Here is a 17432-nt window from a genome sequence, read left to right on the forward strand (position 1 = left end):
ACAGTTATTCAATTTAGTCAGAGAATCTTGCAGACTTGTAGCGGATTTATTTAAAAGTATAACATCGTCCGCAAAGAGCTGACATTAACATCTCCAATTTTGATATCATGTTTAATACCACTTTCCTTCATAATGCGATCCATATAGATAATGAATAACAGAGAGGATAATGTACATCCTTGTCTCACACCAGATTTAACATTAAACCATCTTCCTGTACTTCCTTCAATTCTAACTGCTGACTTACAACTCAAATAAAGACTGAGTATTGCTTGATATAATGCCCCATTGACACTATATAACTGTAACGTATTGAATAGCTTCTCTCTTGGCACCTTGTCATCTGCTTTTTCCAAATCGACAAAACTTAAATACAGATCTTTCTTATATTCCCATGCTTTCTGGACTATTTGTCATATAGTGAAGATCTGATACTGATAGCCTCTATTTGGCCTGAATCCAGCTTGTTCTTCACCAATCTTTTCTTCCACAATTCTTCTCAACCGTTTCTCAAGTATACTTGCATAGATCTTGACAGGAACACTCAGTAGGGAAATACCTCTGTAATTCTCACATTCAGTTTTATTTCCTTTTTTATATATGGGTACTATTAGAGCTTTATTCCAATCATCGGGAATTCTTCCCTCTGTCCAGGCTTTCTGAACTATGCAGTGCAGCCACTGTAAGACTCTTATACCACCATACTTCAGCATTTCTGGTCGAATATCATCTACTCCTGCTGCCTTTCTACATTTCAAGCCTTTGATGGCTTTTTCTACTTCAAGTATGGATATGTATTCCTGACTGCATGCCTGGGCAGTGTTTTTTACCACTGTGCTGTCATCACTGCTTGTTTCATTTAGCAGTTTTTCAAAGTAATTACTCCATACTTCAAGGATATCTTTTTCTCCCATTTTCATGTCAGGTTTATCATCTCTAATTCCTTTTACAGCACTCTTACCTCCATTTCTAAGTTTCTTCTACAACCTCCAGAATATTTTGTCATCTTCTTGATATTTATTTTCTATATTCTTGCCAAAGTCCTCCCATGACTTTTGTTTAGCTAGTTTTACACAGTGTTTAGCATTCTTGCATTAATCTCTATATTCTCTAAGAGCACAAGCCGACTTATTTACCAGGAACTTTTGATATGCTTTCTTCTTTTCCTTCACTGCCAATTTAACTTCCTGTGTCCACCATGGAGTTCTGATTTTTCTATCCTTGCTGACAACCTCACCACATGCCTCTCTGGCAGAATCAATCAGGGATTTCATCAAGGCTTGCCACTGAATCTCCAAGGTTTGATTTCTGTTCTCAGACTCTTTCATTTTTTCTTCAATAATCTTTGTGTACTTTAGTCTACAGTTCACATCTGAGAGCTGCTCAACTTTTATTCGCTTTAAAACTTTCTTACATGTTATTCCTTTCAATGTGAAATTCAATTTTATCGTGCTCAAGACTAAATAGTGATCACTTCCAATTTCAAATCCTCTGTACACTCTGGTGTCCTGCACTAGGGAGAAAACATCACTATCAACAATAACATAGTCAATGAGACTTTTCTTATTCCTTGCCTCTTCTCTCCATGTGAATTTGAGCACATTTTTTGTTGGAACATGGTGTTAGTAATAACCAGTCCATGTCCTGAGCAGAAATCCAACAGATATTTGCCATTATTATTAGCTTTGCTCTTTTCTCCGAATTTTCCCAAAATATTTTTTGTATGTCTGACAATAATTTCCCACTCTGCTATTTAGATCCCCAACAGGAACCAACTTTTTCTTTTTCATTGTGTCAGTTGCTTTTTCTAAAGCATAAAAAATTCCTCCATTTCTACCTTAGTCGAACCTTCTGTGGGACCATAGGCACAAATAAGTCTCATTGTCCAGTTTCCCATTCTCATATTTGCCCACATTACTCTACTTGTAACTGACTGCCATTCAAGAAGATTAGCCTCGTATTTTGTGTTGAATACTATGTCTACTCCTTCTTTTCCTTGATTTTCATTGCCTGAATATAACATTTTGTATTTATTGCTCAGAAAGATTTCACCATTTTTTATCTTTTTTGTTTCAGTACCCCTATTATGTCGATCTGGTACTTATCTAATTTCTCAGCTAGCTCCATTTCTTTGCCATTCAGGCTTCTTATGTTGATAGTACCAATCTTTAACTCTGGTGATGTTGAGTTGGGGTTTGTTTTCAGATTTGTTCCAGTAGCTGACTTTTCGCTTTTCACCCTGGTTCCTTGGCGAAAACAACGGGGACCTTGTTTAACCGGGCGACGCCCCAGCCGGCATGAAATTTTGTCATGTTGTGCCATCATTTTTTATTTTGGTTTAACCAATAAGAATACAATTTGGTAAAATCCCAAATTGCAGCCCATCCTCGTTCGTTCAGTGTCCAAGTAGATACCCAACAGGGTGCACCACAAGAAGGTGAGGATTGGAAATTAGGTCAGAAGCCCTGGTCGGTTTTCCGCATTACTTTAAAGGCTATGTGGAGGTCTCCTCTCAGTTATACAGCTTTGACCCTTAAGCACCCGAATTACATTTATATATAATATAAATATAATATAATTTATACATAATTAAAAGAAAAGCTGTGTATTTCTGGATTATTATTTTTTAAGATTGTGAGAGAAATCTGAACATGTAATGCCTTGGGAGTAAGTAGAGGAATTGGTATGAAAGTATGTTTAAGGATGATCACTTAATGTATGTGCTTAAATCTTTTAATTCCACATTGAAAGAAACTGCTTTGTATTTTCTGAATTTATTAGAAATTTTAATTGTGAAAGTGTTAACACTGTTTTCATAACTTTAGAGAAAATTCACTGAAATAATTCAGTCTGTTTTTCTTGCAAGGAATTTTCTTTAAGCATTCAGGTTAGTAATTTATCCAGGGCATTCATGTTGGGATCTTAAAGGTTCAATAATGTAGAGGCAACGGAGTTCAGGTTAACATAATGACTGAACTGCTGTTCAGTCATTATGTCCTGTGATGGACCTTGTTACCAGGTATCTATATGGGTGCTTCAGGATTGCAGATGAGAATTTAAGAACAGTAATTACAGAAATTCTGTAACTGTTGGATACTTTATTAATAAATGTCTCGCTATAGTCATTTCTTAATTGTATTTAAAGGATATCTTCTACTCAAGAATAAATTACTCTCATTCCACTTCCATACATCAAGAAAGTATAAGAACATATTGCTAAAATTCTCAAGCTTCTCAACATTCATTTGGCTAGCATTTTGTCTGAGCAGGAAGATTTCTACTTTTTTTCTTTCTTGACCTAAAGATAAGCTTCTTCCATTAAACTTTCTAGTCATCTGCCATTCATTATGACGAATATGCCATTTCCACTTAACATAGGGTCCTTTGGAAGAATACAAAAATATGCATGAGTACTTAAGGAACAGTTTTATAAAGAAAGCTGTGAAGCATCATTACATGGTCCTAATTTGAACATAACTGATGGCATACATTTATCTCCTTATGTTAAATATTAGTTGTAAAATCTGCTAATCTTTTTTAATTTTTAAATCTAGGAATTCATTGATTATTTGCTGCTTTACTAAACTCATGGCACATCATTGAATTTTTTTCCATGTTGTATGTTATTCTGTTATATTTTTTGTATTGTTAATGCCTGTTATACATGGTTAAAATTTTACTGTGTAACAGAAAAGGTTACTGATCATATATATTGACCGAGTATATGATCACTTGTTAAAACAGTGATTTTCTGTTTGGGGAAAAAATGGTAGTTACACTAATGAATATTGATTGACTTTGACTATAAGCTACACAATGGCAATACTTCTATACAAACTTGGCTCGCCACTTTCTCAAGTGTTGATGTACTAGGTTTTTTGGAGTGTGTATTATGTTTCACCAGGTTTTAAAAAAAAAATATGTATAATGATGATATTCTTTGTAGGTTTTGTTCTTATTGTTCTATTACATCTATCTTCAGAAAGATGTCTAAATGCATGCACCCCAGGTACTTTGATTTAAAATGGTTGGTGTATCATGTCATCAAGGGCATCTTGTCCTTGATAAAAATTTACTTTATCTCATTGTCAGAGAGCAAATGATTTGCATGTGTGTGTTTGTGTGCGCACGCGTGCATTTAACACTACTCACATCCGTGTCTTTTTTTTTTTTTTCCATTATTCTTTTATAGGCAAAATATGACTGTGCTGTTCACAATCAAGACAAGATGAAGATTGTCACACCTGACTGGGTAATAGATTCTGTGAAAAACAGAATGCAATGTGATGAAGATCTTTATCATCCTCGTTTGTTGATTCTTCCAGAACCTGATATACCAAAACCACCAGAGATTTCTATTACATCTTCATCTCTCACTTTGAATGCTATTGCTCAAGCTGTAACATCATTAGGGAAAATCAATATAGTAGATGCACGAGGATTAGGGCAACCACTGATTCATCTTCCACAACAGTTTGCAACAAGATCTATTAAGATTCCAACTCTTCCAGAATCTAAGCCTTTTATTCATGAGGGCAAAGTGATTGGTGGAATACTTCTAGATAAGCAGGACATTCATAGTAATCAGCATTCATTTTCATCTCAAGATCAGACGTTACCTCCAACTTTTTCTTTGGCTCAACAAACACAGCCACAGCAACAGCAGCAATCTTCTTGTCAGATTCCATCACCGCAACAGCCACAACAGCAGCTGTATTCTCAGAGTCCAAATTTGCAACTTCAGCAGCAAATTTTGCAGCAAGCAGAGCAACAGAAGTTTTCATTGCAACAGCAGCAACAGATATTGCAACGCACTCAACAACAGGTACAGACTCCACAAATATTGCAACAGAGAATGCAGTGGCAACAGCAACATCAACAACAAAGGATGTCTTATTTGCAACAGCAGCAATTACAACAGCAACTGCTAATGCAGAGGTATAGGCTAATGCAGCAACAGCAGTTAAACCAACTTCGAAACAGACAACCACTACCTCAATCAGCACAACTTCAGCATTTGCCACAACAGCCTTCTCATTTGCAAAAGCAACAACCACAGCAACCATCACAGCCAACTCAGCAGCCATCACAGCAGCAGCAATCCCAGCCACCACCTCCTCCGTCACCCCACATACAACAGCCAGCTATTAAATTACAACAGCAATTGCATTTACAACAGCAATCTCAGTTGCAACAACAACAGCAGCAGCAGTTACAACAGCAATCTCAGTTACAACAACAGTCACAGTTGCAGGTTCATATCCAGCAGCAGGCAGCACAATTGCAACAGTCTCAGTTACAAAGTCATATTCAGCAATCACAGAAACAGACTCAACAACAATCCCATTTGCAACAGCAACACTTACAAGAGCAAAAACTACAGCAGTCCCAAATTTTACAAGCTCAATCACACATACAACACATTGCTCAGACAGCACAACAGCAGCAGCAAATAACATCTCAAACTCAGCCCCATGTACAACAGGTTACGCCCCAACCACAGTCTCGTGTACAGCAAGTGCCACCCCAGCCACAGTCTCATGTACAGCAAGTATCACCTCAGCAGCAACCACTTGTACAGCGATTTCCACCTCAACTACGTCAGGCTCTTCACACAATTCAACAACAAAAACAACTTCAGTTTCAACAGGTTGCTTTTCAACAGGGTCAACAACCAATGCATGGTCAGCCACCAGTTCAGAATTTGCCACATCAACAAGTTCTATTGCAACAGCAACAGTTGCGACAACAGCAGATTCAGCAGCAACAGCTTGCCATTCAGCAGTTACGGCAAAGACAGCTCCAACAACAACAGCTTCAACAACAACAACAACAACAACTTCAGCCTACTCAACCACAGCAACAAGTATCAACACCACCTAGTCCACAAATCCTGTCTGGTCAGCCATCAGTAGTAATGAAGCCTCCTCCTCAATATCCTTTCAATGAACGCCAGCAACAGCAGTTGACTGGTCAACCAAGACTTCAGTATCCAACACAAACAAGACCACCTTCACAACAACCACAGCAAAGATTGGCGTGGCAGCAGTTTTCACAGCAGTCCTCACAACAACAGAGATCTAGTGGACCTGTGCAGCAAGCCCAACCTCAAGTTCAATCTTCGCAGTGGGTACAGCAAGTTGTTCAACAAGCAGTACAAAAAGAAGAGGTTCCTTTAAGTCCTCAGCCACTTCAGCAGCAACAGATTATCTGGCAGCGTCAACAACAGGAACAGCAAAGAGAGACTATGACTCCTGCTCTACCTCAGTCTTCCCAAATTGGATGGCAACCGCAGCAGCAACAACAACAGCAGCAACAGCCAACAAGAGAAACAAGTCAGGTTCAACAGCCATTACTTCAGTGGCAACAAATGAAGCAGATAGAATTGCTCCAGAGAAGACAGCAACTTTTACAACAGCAGCAACAACAACAGCAGCAGCAGCAGCAATTCTCATCCCAACCTTCCCAACCTCCCCCTACCCCAACACCTCAATTTCCACAACAAGCAGATATTTCCCAGAATCATCCAAGAAGACAGTCACTTCATTCCTCTTCTCAGTCATTGGCTGTTCCTGCACAGTATCAACCCCAGACATCACCTTCTGTGCAACCACAGCAAACTCCTCCTCCTCCACCACCACCACCTCCTCCTCCTCCTCCTAATGTAACACCTGTGGTTCAGCCCACACTAGTCACTCCTAAAACAAAAACTGCTTTAGCCAATCTCCTTAATACCAGACTTCAAGGAACAGGGAAAACATCAGATCTTACTGAAGATGGTCAAATTAGAGTACAGCCACTCACAGGACAACCCCTTGTGGTGAGTATACATATATTTCTGGGATTTTTTTAATTGTTTAGGTGTAAAATATAATGATACGTCTTCCTTGGTCTTATGGATACTGCTTAAAATAATTAGTAATACTGTCTTAGTATCATCATATATGAAGTACCTTTTGATCTGTTTGTCTTATTTCATGCAGATTCCACATTATTCCTGAAGTTTATAATTTTTTTGTCAAAAGTCAGACTGTAGGATCTGATGAGACATTTCAGGATATCCTGAAATTTCAGTGAAATAACACTCTAATATCTGTACTGGCTTTTAATTTTCTTTTTAAATTTTATACTTTCCGATATTTCTGATTTTTGAGCCTCTGTAGCTCAGTCAGCATAGATGAAGGAAGCCCTTTGGTTGGAAAGTCCTGGATTCGATTCCCATCAGTGACATCAGGAACCTTTATCTGGTCTCTTTTGACTAAAGGTGAGTTAACTGGTCTCATATGGAGGTGGAGGGTTTTTCCTCCTGGTAACATGGGTTTTTTCATCCTTCAAAACAGGCAAACCAATCCTGTGAACACACTGGCCACGGTCATAAAATATACTATGGCAAGGAAGGCAACGAGAAACCACCTTGCTCATAATCATCTCCCCAGTATGGTAGCATATAGCTACCTCCACCAGCCATATGGCTGAGGGGAAATAGGATAGGATAGGACTTTCTGATAATCTTAGAGTGCTTAATAACAGATCTGTAATCATTATCTGCTAACAAAGTCCATAAAAATATTTTGCTAATAGAGTTGTGAACTGGACACAATTTAGTAACTAACAAAGATGTATACATGCTATAGTGGTTTAAAAATGTATAATTTGTATACAATGTGCAAGATTTTATTATATCAAATATTTTGAGTAAAATAATATATTCAAAAATAAATTTGAATATATCAAAAATATTTGATATATTCAAATTAAATGGATATTGAATCCAACATTATTTCAAAGCCGAATAGAGAAACTGCAAGAGTTTCATGCCGAATATAGATAGAAGTTATAAAAGTTTTGGTGGATCCAAGCGTAAGCAAACCTTTCATGACAGGGGCAACTCGTAGTAAAGGTTTGCCTCACCTTTACTATAAGATGCCTCTGTCCTGGAAGGTTTGCTTACGCTTGGATCCGCTGAAGCTTTTGTTGTTTCTATCTATATTCAGCATGAAACTCTTGCAGTTTCTGAAACTCCTGTAGTTTCTCTATTCGGCTTTGAAATAATTTTGCATCACCGAAGTGAAACCTTTTGGCTCTCTATTTTAGTAATATTTGATATAATAAAAAAATGTGGCAAAGCTTCTTTAACTGGAAGGGAGTTATCCTGTTTTATCCAGTGGTAGGCCAACATGTTAATAGCTTATTACAGAATATATATTACAACTAAAGATATAGTCATTGATTTTAATTTGGTATATTAGAAAGAATAAGTTACAAAAAAGTTAGATAAGAAGATAGAGCATACCCTGAATTTTAGGGTGTAAGGATGATGTCCTGTTCGGTATTGAATTTGATAAAGGTTCTCAAAATAGTTTCAAATTGGAAATAATGTGAAGATATGAACCAGTAAATAAGAAAATAAAATAACAACTGTTCAAACATACATAAATAGGATAAAGAATTCCTGCAGTCGATAACATGACCTTAGATTAGATAGGTCAGTTCTTAATAGCAATACATTCAGAGCAATATAATTTGCTTTCATTATGTCAAAAATTATGGATTCAAAAAGATAATTACAAAAAAAAAAAAAAAAAAAACTAGTAAGACATGAAATATAAGAACTGATTCAGAGCTATAAGAACATTTAGAGCAGTATAATTTGCTATCATTATCTTGGAAATCAGTAAGTAGCCTTTGTGATTTGAGGGGTGTTTTGATTGTATGGAATGTAAGTTTCAGTGATTTTTGTTAATATTGTTTTAATTTTTTTGTCTGTATTGTCTTTGCTGTCATATGTAAATAGTCTGCCATAGGGACATACACATGATCAAACCATGCATTAAATCCATTTACAACTACACTTACCACTCTCTTCTTTCTCAGGTTATGCATTCCATTTACCAATCAGTCTTTATGCAAAAAAATTCTCCTCACACTGTCTTTATACTGCTTCCAGGGATGGCTTCTTGTTCTACTCCTGTCTTACTGTAATCCATTAAAAATCTCCATGTTAAACTGGTAACAACTCTTTGCCAACTTATATGTTGCAATCATATCTGTTTTCATATTCACATGGCTCTACTCATGACTTATTTTTAACAGTATTAACAACACTGAACAAATGATTTTATAAAAAGATGTTTTATTAACATGCTTATATTTTGCTGAATTTCAGATCAGCATCATCAGAGCACAACACAGCATGTATACCTGACAAAGAGTAGTGAAACAATACAATACAAAGCATCTAAAGACCTATTTTGGTGTCTCTAATGTAAATAAAATAAAATAAATATAGCTATGTGGGAGTTGCTCTTAAGATAAGTCTCCCAAATTTTTGGCAAATTAATGCAACCATATTTGTTCAGGTTAGGAGAATTCTTCATAACAATGACTGACTCAAAAAAATACTGTAACGACTTCTAAATAGCACATTACTTTTCCTCCATCCAGTTAACAGATCTTCCTGTCTGTCCATAGTAGGCAAAGTCACAGTTGCAGAGAACTTCATGCATTCCAGGGTGTGCTAGAGGATGAAGTTTATCCTTAGGTGTGCAGATCAGAGTTGCTAAATTAACATGAGGTTTGAATGTGGTGTGAAAGCCATGTTTCATCAGTACTTTAGCTATCTTTTCTGATGTATCTCTGACATAGGGAATAGAAATGGTAATGTTGTGTTGCTGGGTATTAGAGGAGAAAGAAGTAACAGGGCTATGTAGTATTTTATCAGTTTTGTAAGAATTGTAACTGTTAGCCAAGAAAGTATGGTGCAGATATTTGAGTTCTGTGGACAGAGCTGTATCTTTAGAAGAAATGGTTCTGGCTGTGTGTGTGTGTGTAAGTGTTTTTAAAATGTCATACCATTGGACTGAATGATGATGTGATTGTGTATGTAGATATCTTCCTGTGTGTGTTGGTTTTCTGTAAATGGAAAAATAGAGTGATCCATCTGAAAGATGGATGACTAATGTGTCAAGAAAAGATAAACAGTTATTAGATTCTTTTTCTACTGTGAAGTGGATTTTGGGGTGTTGGCTGTTTAGGTAGGTGACGCACATCCAACGTGTCTTGTCCATGTGCCCAATTGGCAATCACATCATCAACATAGCATAACTACACTAGGGACTTGTATGTAGCTGTGGTAAGTACTTTGTTTTCAAAGTATTCCATGTAAAAGTTTGCTAAAGGGGGAGGAGGAGAACCCATAGCCGTACCATTAATTTGTTTATAGATTTTTCCTCTCCACATAAAGTAATCTGTATACATAGTAAATTTGAATAATTCAAAGTGATCAGGAGGAAATTTAGACTTGATCAAATGAGGAGTGTCTATAAGAGTGGCACATTGGTAAATAAAGAGGTGACATCAAAACTAACCATCATGTCTGAATTTTTAAGCATATGATTTTTAATTAGTGATTTGAAATGGACTGATTTTTTTTTTACAAAAGTAGAGGAGTTGCCAGTAAGGTCGCAAGAGACTTGGCTAACTGTTGGGTGAGTTTATATGTGGGACTATCTATACTATTGACTATAGGGCACATAGGGGGATATCAGATTTGTGGATTTTTGGTAATCAATAAATGCAAGGTGGTTTAACATGAATCAGTTTTATTTTATTAATTTTTTTTTTGATGATTTCTTTTGGCCAAGAAGTCACTTTTTCAATAATTTGCAGACTTAGTTGATAGCATAGATAGTCCCATATATAAACTTGTCCAATAGTTAGCCACGTCTCTTTTTTTTCATCTCCCCCTACTTTACTGGCAACTGCTCTACTTTTGTGAAAAATTCAGTCCATTTCGAATTACTAGTTAAAAATCATATCCTTAAAAATTCTGATATAATGGTTAGTTTTCATGTCACCTCTTTATTTACCAATGTGCCACTCTTATAGACACTCCTCATTTGATCAAGTCTAAATTTCCCCCTGATATCTTTGAATTATTCAAATTTACTATGTATACAGATTACTTTATGTGGAGAGGAAAAATCTATAAACAAATTAATGGTACGGCTATGGGTTCTCCTCCTCCCCCTTTAGCAAACTTTTACATGGAATACTTTGAAAACAAAGTACTTACCACAGCTACATACAAGCCTTTAGTGTGGCTATGCTATGTTGTTGATGTATTTGACAATTGGCCCCATCTACCTAAACAGCCAACACCTCAAAATCCACTTTATGGTAGAAAAAGAATCTAATAACTGTTTATCTTTTCTTGACACGTTAATCACCCACCTTTCAGATGGATCACTATCTTTTTCCATTTACAGAAAACCAACACACATAGGAAGATATCTACATAAACAATCACATCATCATCATCATCATCCAGTCCAACGGTATGACATTTTAAAAATACTTACACACACACAGCCAGAGCCATTTGTTCTAAAGATACAGCTCTGTCCACAGACCTCGGATATCTGTGCCATACTTTCTTGGCCAACGGCTACAATTCCTACAAAATAGATAAAATACTACATAGCCCTGTTACTTCTTTTTCCTCTAATACCCAGCAACACAACATTACCATTTCTATTCCCTATGTCAGAGATACATCAGAAAAGATAGCTAAAATACTGATGAAACATGGCCTTCACACCACATTCAAACCTCATGTTAAATTAGCAACTCTGATCTTCACACTTAAGGATAAATTTCACCCAATAGCACACTCTGGAATGTATGAAGTTCCCTCAAGTGTGACTTGGCCTACTATGGGCAGACAGGACGATCTGTTAACTGGAAGAACATAAAAAAATACATTCGCTTCCATTATTATGGCAAGTCAGGACTGGCAGACCATGCTTTGGACACCTCTTCACACAGGATTAGATGGAAGAAAATTAATGTGCTATTTAGAAGTCGTTACAGATCCAAAAAATTATTTTTTTGAGTCAGCCATGGCTATTTAGAATTCTCCTAACTTGAACAAATATGGTTGCATTGATTTACCAAAAATTTTGTAGAGTGTAATCTTAAGAGCAACTTCCACATAGCTGTATTTTTTTATTTTATTTTATTATTATTATTTTTTTTTAACATTAAAGGGCATCAAAATAGGACTTTAGATCTTTTGTCCATGACAGTTGTATTGTTTCACTTACTTATTGTCACACATACCTGTTGTGTTGTGCTCTGGTGATGCTAGCATCACCAGAGCACAACCTGATTTGAAATTCTGTGTAATATATGACCTGATTTGAAATTCTGTATAATATGAGCAAGTTAATAAAACATCTTTTTTTATAAAATAGTTCATTCAGTGTTGTTAATGCCATTAAAAGTAAGTCATGAATAACCATCAACACCTAAGCTTATCTGTTAGACACATGGCTTTACGAATTGCTTTCTCTCAATCTGTCTTCATATCTGACACTGACTTAGTGAATCATCTCTGGATTCTTCGTGGAAAATCAGATGACTAAATCAGTGACCTGTTGGGACCCCTTAACTTGAAATTTCTGTTAACCATCAATTTGAGACCTTTCACCTATTTGAAAAATTCCCCATTAATTTTATACTATGCATCCCCATCCTTGTCTACTAATTTCAAGACTTTTACACTTTACAACATGGAACTTGTAGCATTGCTCACTTCTGTACTTCCAACTTATTGCAACTCTTTGTAGATGAAGCAGTCATCTGCAACTAGTTATCTCTAGTTATGCCTGTCCCAAATCATTAATGGACAAGATCTAGTGAAGATTCCTGTGACACACTACTAATGACCTTCCTTGTTTTTTTGTGTGTGTGGGGGGGGGAAATAGCATTTCCAAGTACACAACCTAATACCTGGCGCTGATCCACTCAGTAATGTGTTATCCAATTCTGTCTGTTCTAATTTTGTTACCAGATTGTCATATGACAGTCTATCAAAGGCTTTCAAAAAATCCACGTATACCATTGTACTAGTATATTCATCTTCCTTGTTCAGTGAATTTGTCACCTTGTAGTACATAAGCAGAATTCTAAAATATGACTTCTCTTTAACAAATGCATGCTGATGATCACAGCGAATAATATTATCAGGCTAATTCTGAATGTTAGCCTTCTCCATCACTTTAACAATTCCACCCCTCCCCACACACACACACACACACACACACAGATTGGCCTATAATTTATAGATTCAGTCTTGTCAGCCTTCTCCCATTATGAAGTAGTAAGATTTTTTTATCCTTTTCCCACTCCTTAGAACTTTCCATGTTATAAGGCTCTTGTTAAACAGGTATGCCAAGCTAAAGTTCTCTGTTAACTTCATGAAGCATTCCTTTAACATGAAGTTTTCAATAAATTTACTCATTAGTCATGGAAATCCTTTTTTGAACAGCAGCCATTTCAGCCATAGCATAATGCAAAGATTTTACCTATTTGTCATCTGTATCCTATTTTTATTTATTTATTTGTTTATTTACTTTTTTTTTTTAGATTATTCGATTTTAGATTTTGTGGTTTGATATTTCAGTTTCATTGTTTTTTTTCTACAAATTCATTGCTACTCTTGCATTTTGTACACATCTCTGCTTAATCATGTAAAAATGCAAGAGTAGCAATGAATTTGTAGAAAAAAACAATGAAACTGAAATATCAAACCCAAAATCTAAAATTGAATAATCTAAAAAAAAAAACTTGGTGAATATCTTGGTGTTCAGAAAAGAGAATCTTCTCCTTTCTGTACACCAAGATATTTTGTTGTTTACATCTTTTACACTTTGCAAATTTTGAATATGCATATAGGTTATAAAACCGATTATTGCTTTTTATTATTATTAATGGCCAAAGCCTTTGTATGCAGTTGTACAAAATAAGAGGGGGCTTTTCCCGGTTGGGAAAATTCACTGTTCACCAGTATGCCTTTGGTAGAGACCCTTGATCTTATTAAGCCACATTTCTCACCAGATATATTTGAATTACTCAAATTCACCATTTATTCTGGTTACTTTTTATGGAAAGGAAAAATATATAGACAGTTGGGTGGGACTGCTATGGGTTCTCTTCTTTCTCCCCCACTAGCCAACTTCTACCTGGAACATTTTGAAAACCAAGCACTCAACACAACTCAGACTAATGATCTGACTGCGCTATGTTGATGATATGTTTGCCATTTGACCTCATGGTCCAGATGCATTGAATACATATTTAACATATCTCAACAGCATGCATCCAAAAATAAACTTCATCATAAAGTAACAAATGTCTCCCCTTTCAAGATACACTAGTGACAAGACTTCCTAGCGCTCAATTTCCATTTACAGGAAACCCTTACATGAGCAATCACACCACCACTACCCATCCAAATAGTACAGCATTTAACCAACATGAAATATAACAAAACTATCCCAATCTCATATATTAAGGGCACATCAGAAAAGATAGCTAAAGTTCTCTCCAAATGTTATCTCTATGCTACTTTCAAACTACTCATGTAGCTAGCTACTTTCATCCTCTTGCACATCCTTGAGAGTATAGAATTTCTTGTTCCTGTAGTTTGGCCTACTTTGGATAGACTGATAAATCAGTTAACATCTGCCTTGCAGAACATAAAAATCACATCTGTGATCCACTTTATGGTAAGTGGGGACTAATAGACTATGCTCTGGATACTTCTTCACATAGGATTACATTGAAGAAGACAAGTTTTACACAGAAGTCGCTATAGGTCCGAAAGACATTTTAGAATTGGCATCTGCTATGAAGCCCCCCCCCCCCAACCAATATGTATTTGTGGTTTATGCCAATAAAGAGTACAATTTGATATGTCCCCAAATTGTCAGCCTATCCTCATTCAATCAGTACCCAGTGGATACTTACCAACAGGGTATACTACTTGAAGGTGAGGATTGGACATTAGGTCAGAAGCAGTGGTGAGCTATGACAATTTTAACCAAGGGCTCACATCGTCGAGCAAAAAAAAAAAAAACCCTACACCAACTCCATCTCTTGCCGACTGCCACCACTAGTATTTCCAGAGACACTCACAAACATCCATTCCCACGGCGGGATGTTTGTGAACGCTAATGGATGTTCGTGGGATGTTTATAAGCAAAATAAATTTGTTTTCTAATTATATGAAGAGCCAAAGGTTTCAATTTGGCGACATAACTTATTTAAGTTAAAGGGATATTACATCCCATATTGTTTCTTAGCCAAATAAGAAACTCAAAGAGTTTCATGCCAAATATAGAAACTATACAAAGTTTGGCGATTCCAAGTGTAAGCAAATACCTGGATACTGCAGCAACTGACCCTTTAGGTAGTGCAAGCTGAGGCAACTCATGTCAAAGGTGGAGCAAGCCCCGATCACTATTCTTGATATTTACCCGTAATGTGAACTTAGTTCCTAGCAGCTCCTAGGAACAATAATACAGCTCCTAGGAGCTAAGTTCACATTATGGGTAAATATCAAGAATAGTGATCGGCGCTTGCTCCACCTTTGACATGAGTTGCCTCAGCTTGCACTACCTAAAGGATCAGTTGCTGCAGTATCCAGGTATTTGCTTACGCTTGGAATTGCCAAACTTTATATAGTTTCTATATTCGACATGAAACTATTTGAGTTTTTTATTCGGCTAAGAAACAATATGGGATGTAATATCCCTTTAACTTAAATAAATTTGTTTTGTTTGCGATAGAAGTTTTTATGACAAACAATCTATAAATAATACATAAATATTATCTAAACACAATAATATTGAAATACCTTATATTTCTCTTGTTTTTATACTTCAAGTGATAATCAACGGTACCAGTCAAGGGACATTATTTTATAGTCCTATTTATTTATATGAGACTACCAAAAGTGAATTCTTATTTGTTAAATGGTAGTAACAGTAACTATAATATTTTATTAATTATATGAAGAGCCAAAGGCGTCAATTCGGTGACATGAAAACTTATTTAAGTTAGGGATATTTCATCCCATATTGTTTCATAGCCGAATAAGAAAGTAAAAGAGTTTCATGCCAAATATAGAAACTATATAAAGTTCGGCGAGTCCAAGCATAAGCAAATACCTGGATAGTGCAACACCTGACCCATTTGGTAGTGCAACACTGAGGCAACTCATAGTAAGGGTGGAGCAAGCTCCGATCACTATTCTTGGTATTTACCCATAATGTGAAACCCAGCTCCTAGGAGCTGTATTACTGTTCCACATTATAAGAGCAGGGAAGATCACTACCCAGACCGGTTTCAATCTTTATCGAGGTCTCATCAGTGAGTAGGTAGACCTAGTAATACCAAGTTTGTAGCGAACAGAACTTACATACCCTATTATGAGAATTGCCAAGAAGATGTCCTAATAAATTATTAATTATCCACCCTTACTATGAGTTGCCTCAGTGTTGCACTACCCAAATGGGTCAGGTGTTGCACTATCCAGGTATTTGCTTACGCTTGGACTTGCCAAACTTTATATAGTTTCTATATTCGGCATGAAACTCTTTGAGTTTCTTATTCGGCTATGAAACAATATGGGATGAAATATCCCTTAACTTATATAATATTTTATTTAATAAAATCACTTTCGAAACTATGAGATGATTTTACATGAAAAAAAAAAAAAAACTCATTGTCTGGTGCACATTTACCCAGAAAAAACTCTCTCCTTTACAGGTTAACATTTACAAACAATTACTTTAAGGAAATACTTATGACAACACTGCCACACCTTATTTCCTCCTTCACGTCTTGTGTTCTTCTAGGAGGATCTCTAGCCGAGCAATGATTTTCTAGAAAAGATTTGACATAGGGATTCGGATTAAATTCATTCAAGGGTTTCCCATTTATAGATGTTGTCATTAAATCCGAAATATGTTATAGTGAGAGAAGATCTCTTCGTCGTTACAATGTTATTCATCACACTAAAAGCTCATTCGGCTTCAGCGCTGCAAACTGCAATTGTTGCCATAATCGCTTTGGCTTTTTTCGCCGTGCTGGGAATTTCGTTTTGTAACTTTCCAGTCAAAGCCATTTCCACTAAATCTCTAAAATCATTAATTTTAATATCATATTTCAAAATAAAATTTAAAGATCTTATCTTTTTTTTCCCCTTCTAACCATGGAAACGTAACTTCTTCCATACTCCATGTTTCAGGATAATAACATACATTTAAAATGTTTTTGAGTTCATCTTTCAAATCCTCATAATTTTCATTTTTAAGTTTAAAATTTCTTTGCTGCATTAATCTATCCATTAAAGACATTATAAGAGAGTTTAGTAATGTTTCTTGCGGTAGTTTGTGAAATCTGATTTTGCTTTCAATTGCTCTTCCTTCAAATTGTTTTGATTTTAACATGGTATTAATTTTAGATTCACAAGAACCTACAGAATTTTTAAAATCATTACTTGCATTAATTGTTCACATGATTAAGGAGTTACCCTTATAATACTTATATTGCGACTTTGTAGAACTTCTGACAGATATGATAAT

At 36.0% G+C, this 17432-nt stretch overlaps 1 protein-coding gene across 3 annotated transcripts in view; it reads left to right on the forward strand.

Moving 5' to 3' along the window:
• LOC150095640 (uncharacterized) overlaps positions 1-17432 on the forward strand; it is a 205250-nt gene that overhangs the window by 46817 nt on the left and 141001 nt on the right. For all 3 annotated transcript variants that reach the window (XR_016550027.1, XM_090409716.1, XM_090409715.1), the window contains exon 7: positions 4193-6820. Coding sequence is in view for 2 of the 3 variants with exons in the window: in XM_090409716.1 (XP_090265842.1) it covers positions 4193-6820 (2628 nt within the window). In the remaining variant the exon portion in view is untranslated. The remainder of the gene's footprint in view (positions 1-4192; positions 6821-17432) is intronic.

This window comes from Typopeltis vanoorti, chromosome 20, assembly GCF_054136105.1.
Source record: "Typopeltis vanoorti isolate ZY-2024b chromosome 20, IOZ_Tvanoo_1.0, whole genome shotgun sequence".
NCBI lineage: Eukaryota > Metazoa > Arthropoda > Arachnida > Uropygi > Thelyphonidae > Typopeltis > Typopeltis vanoorti.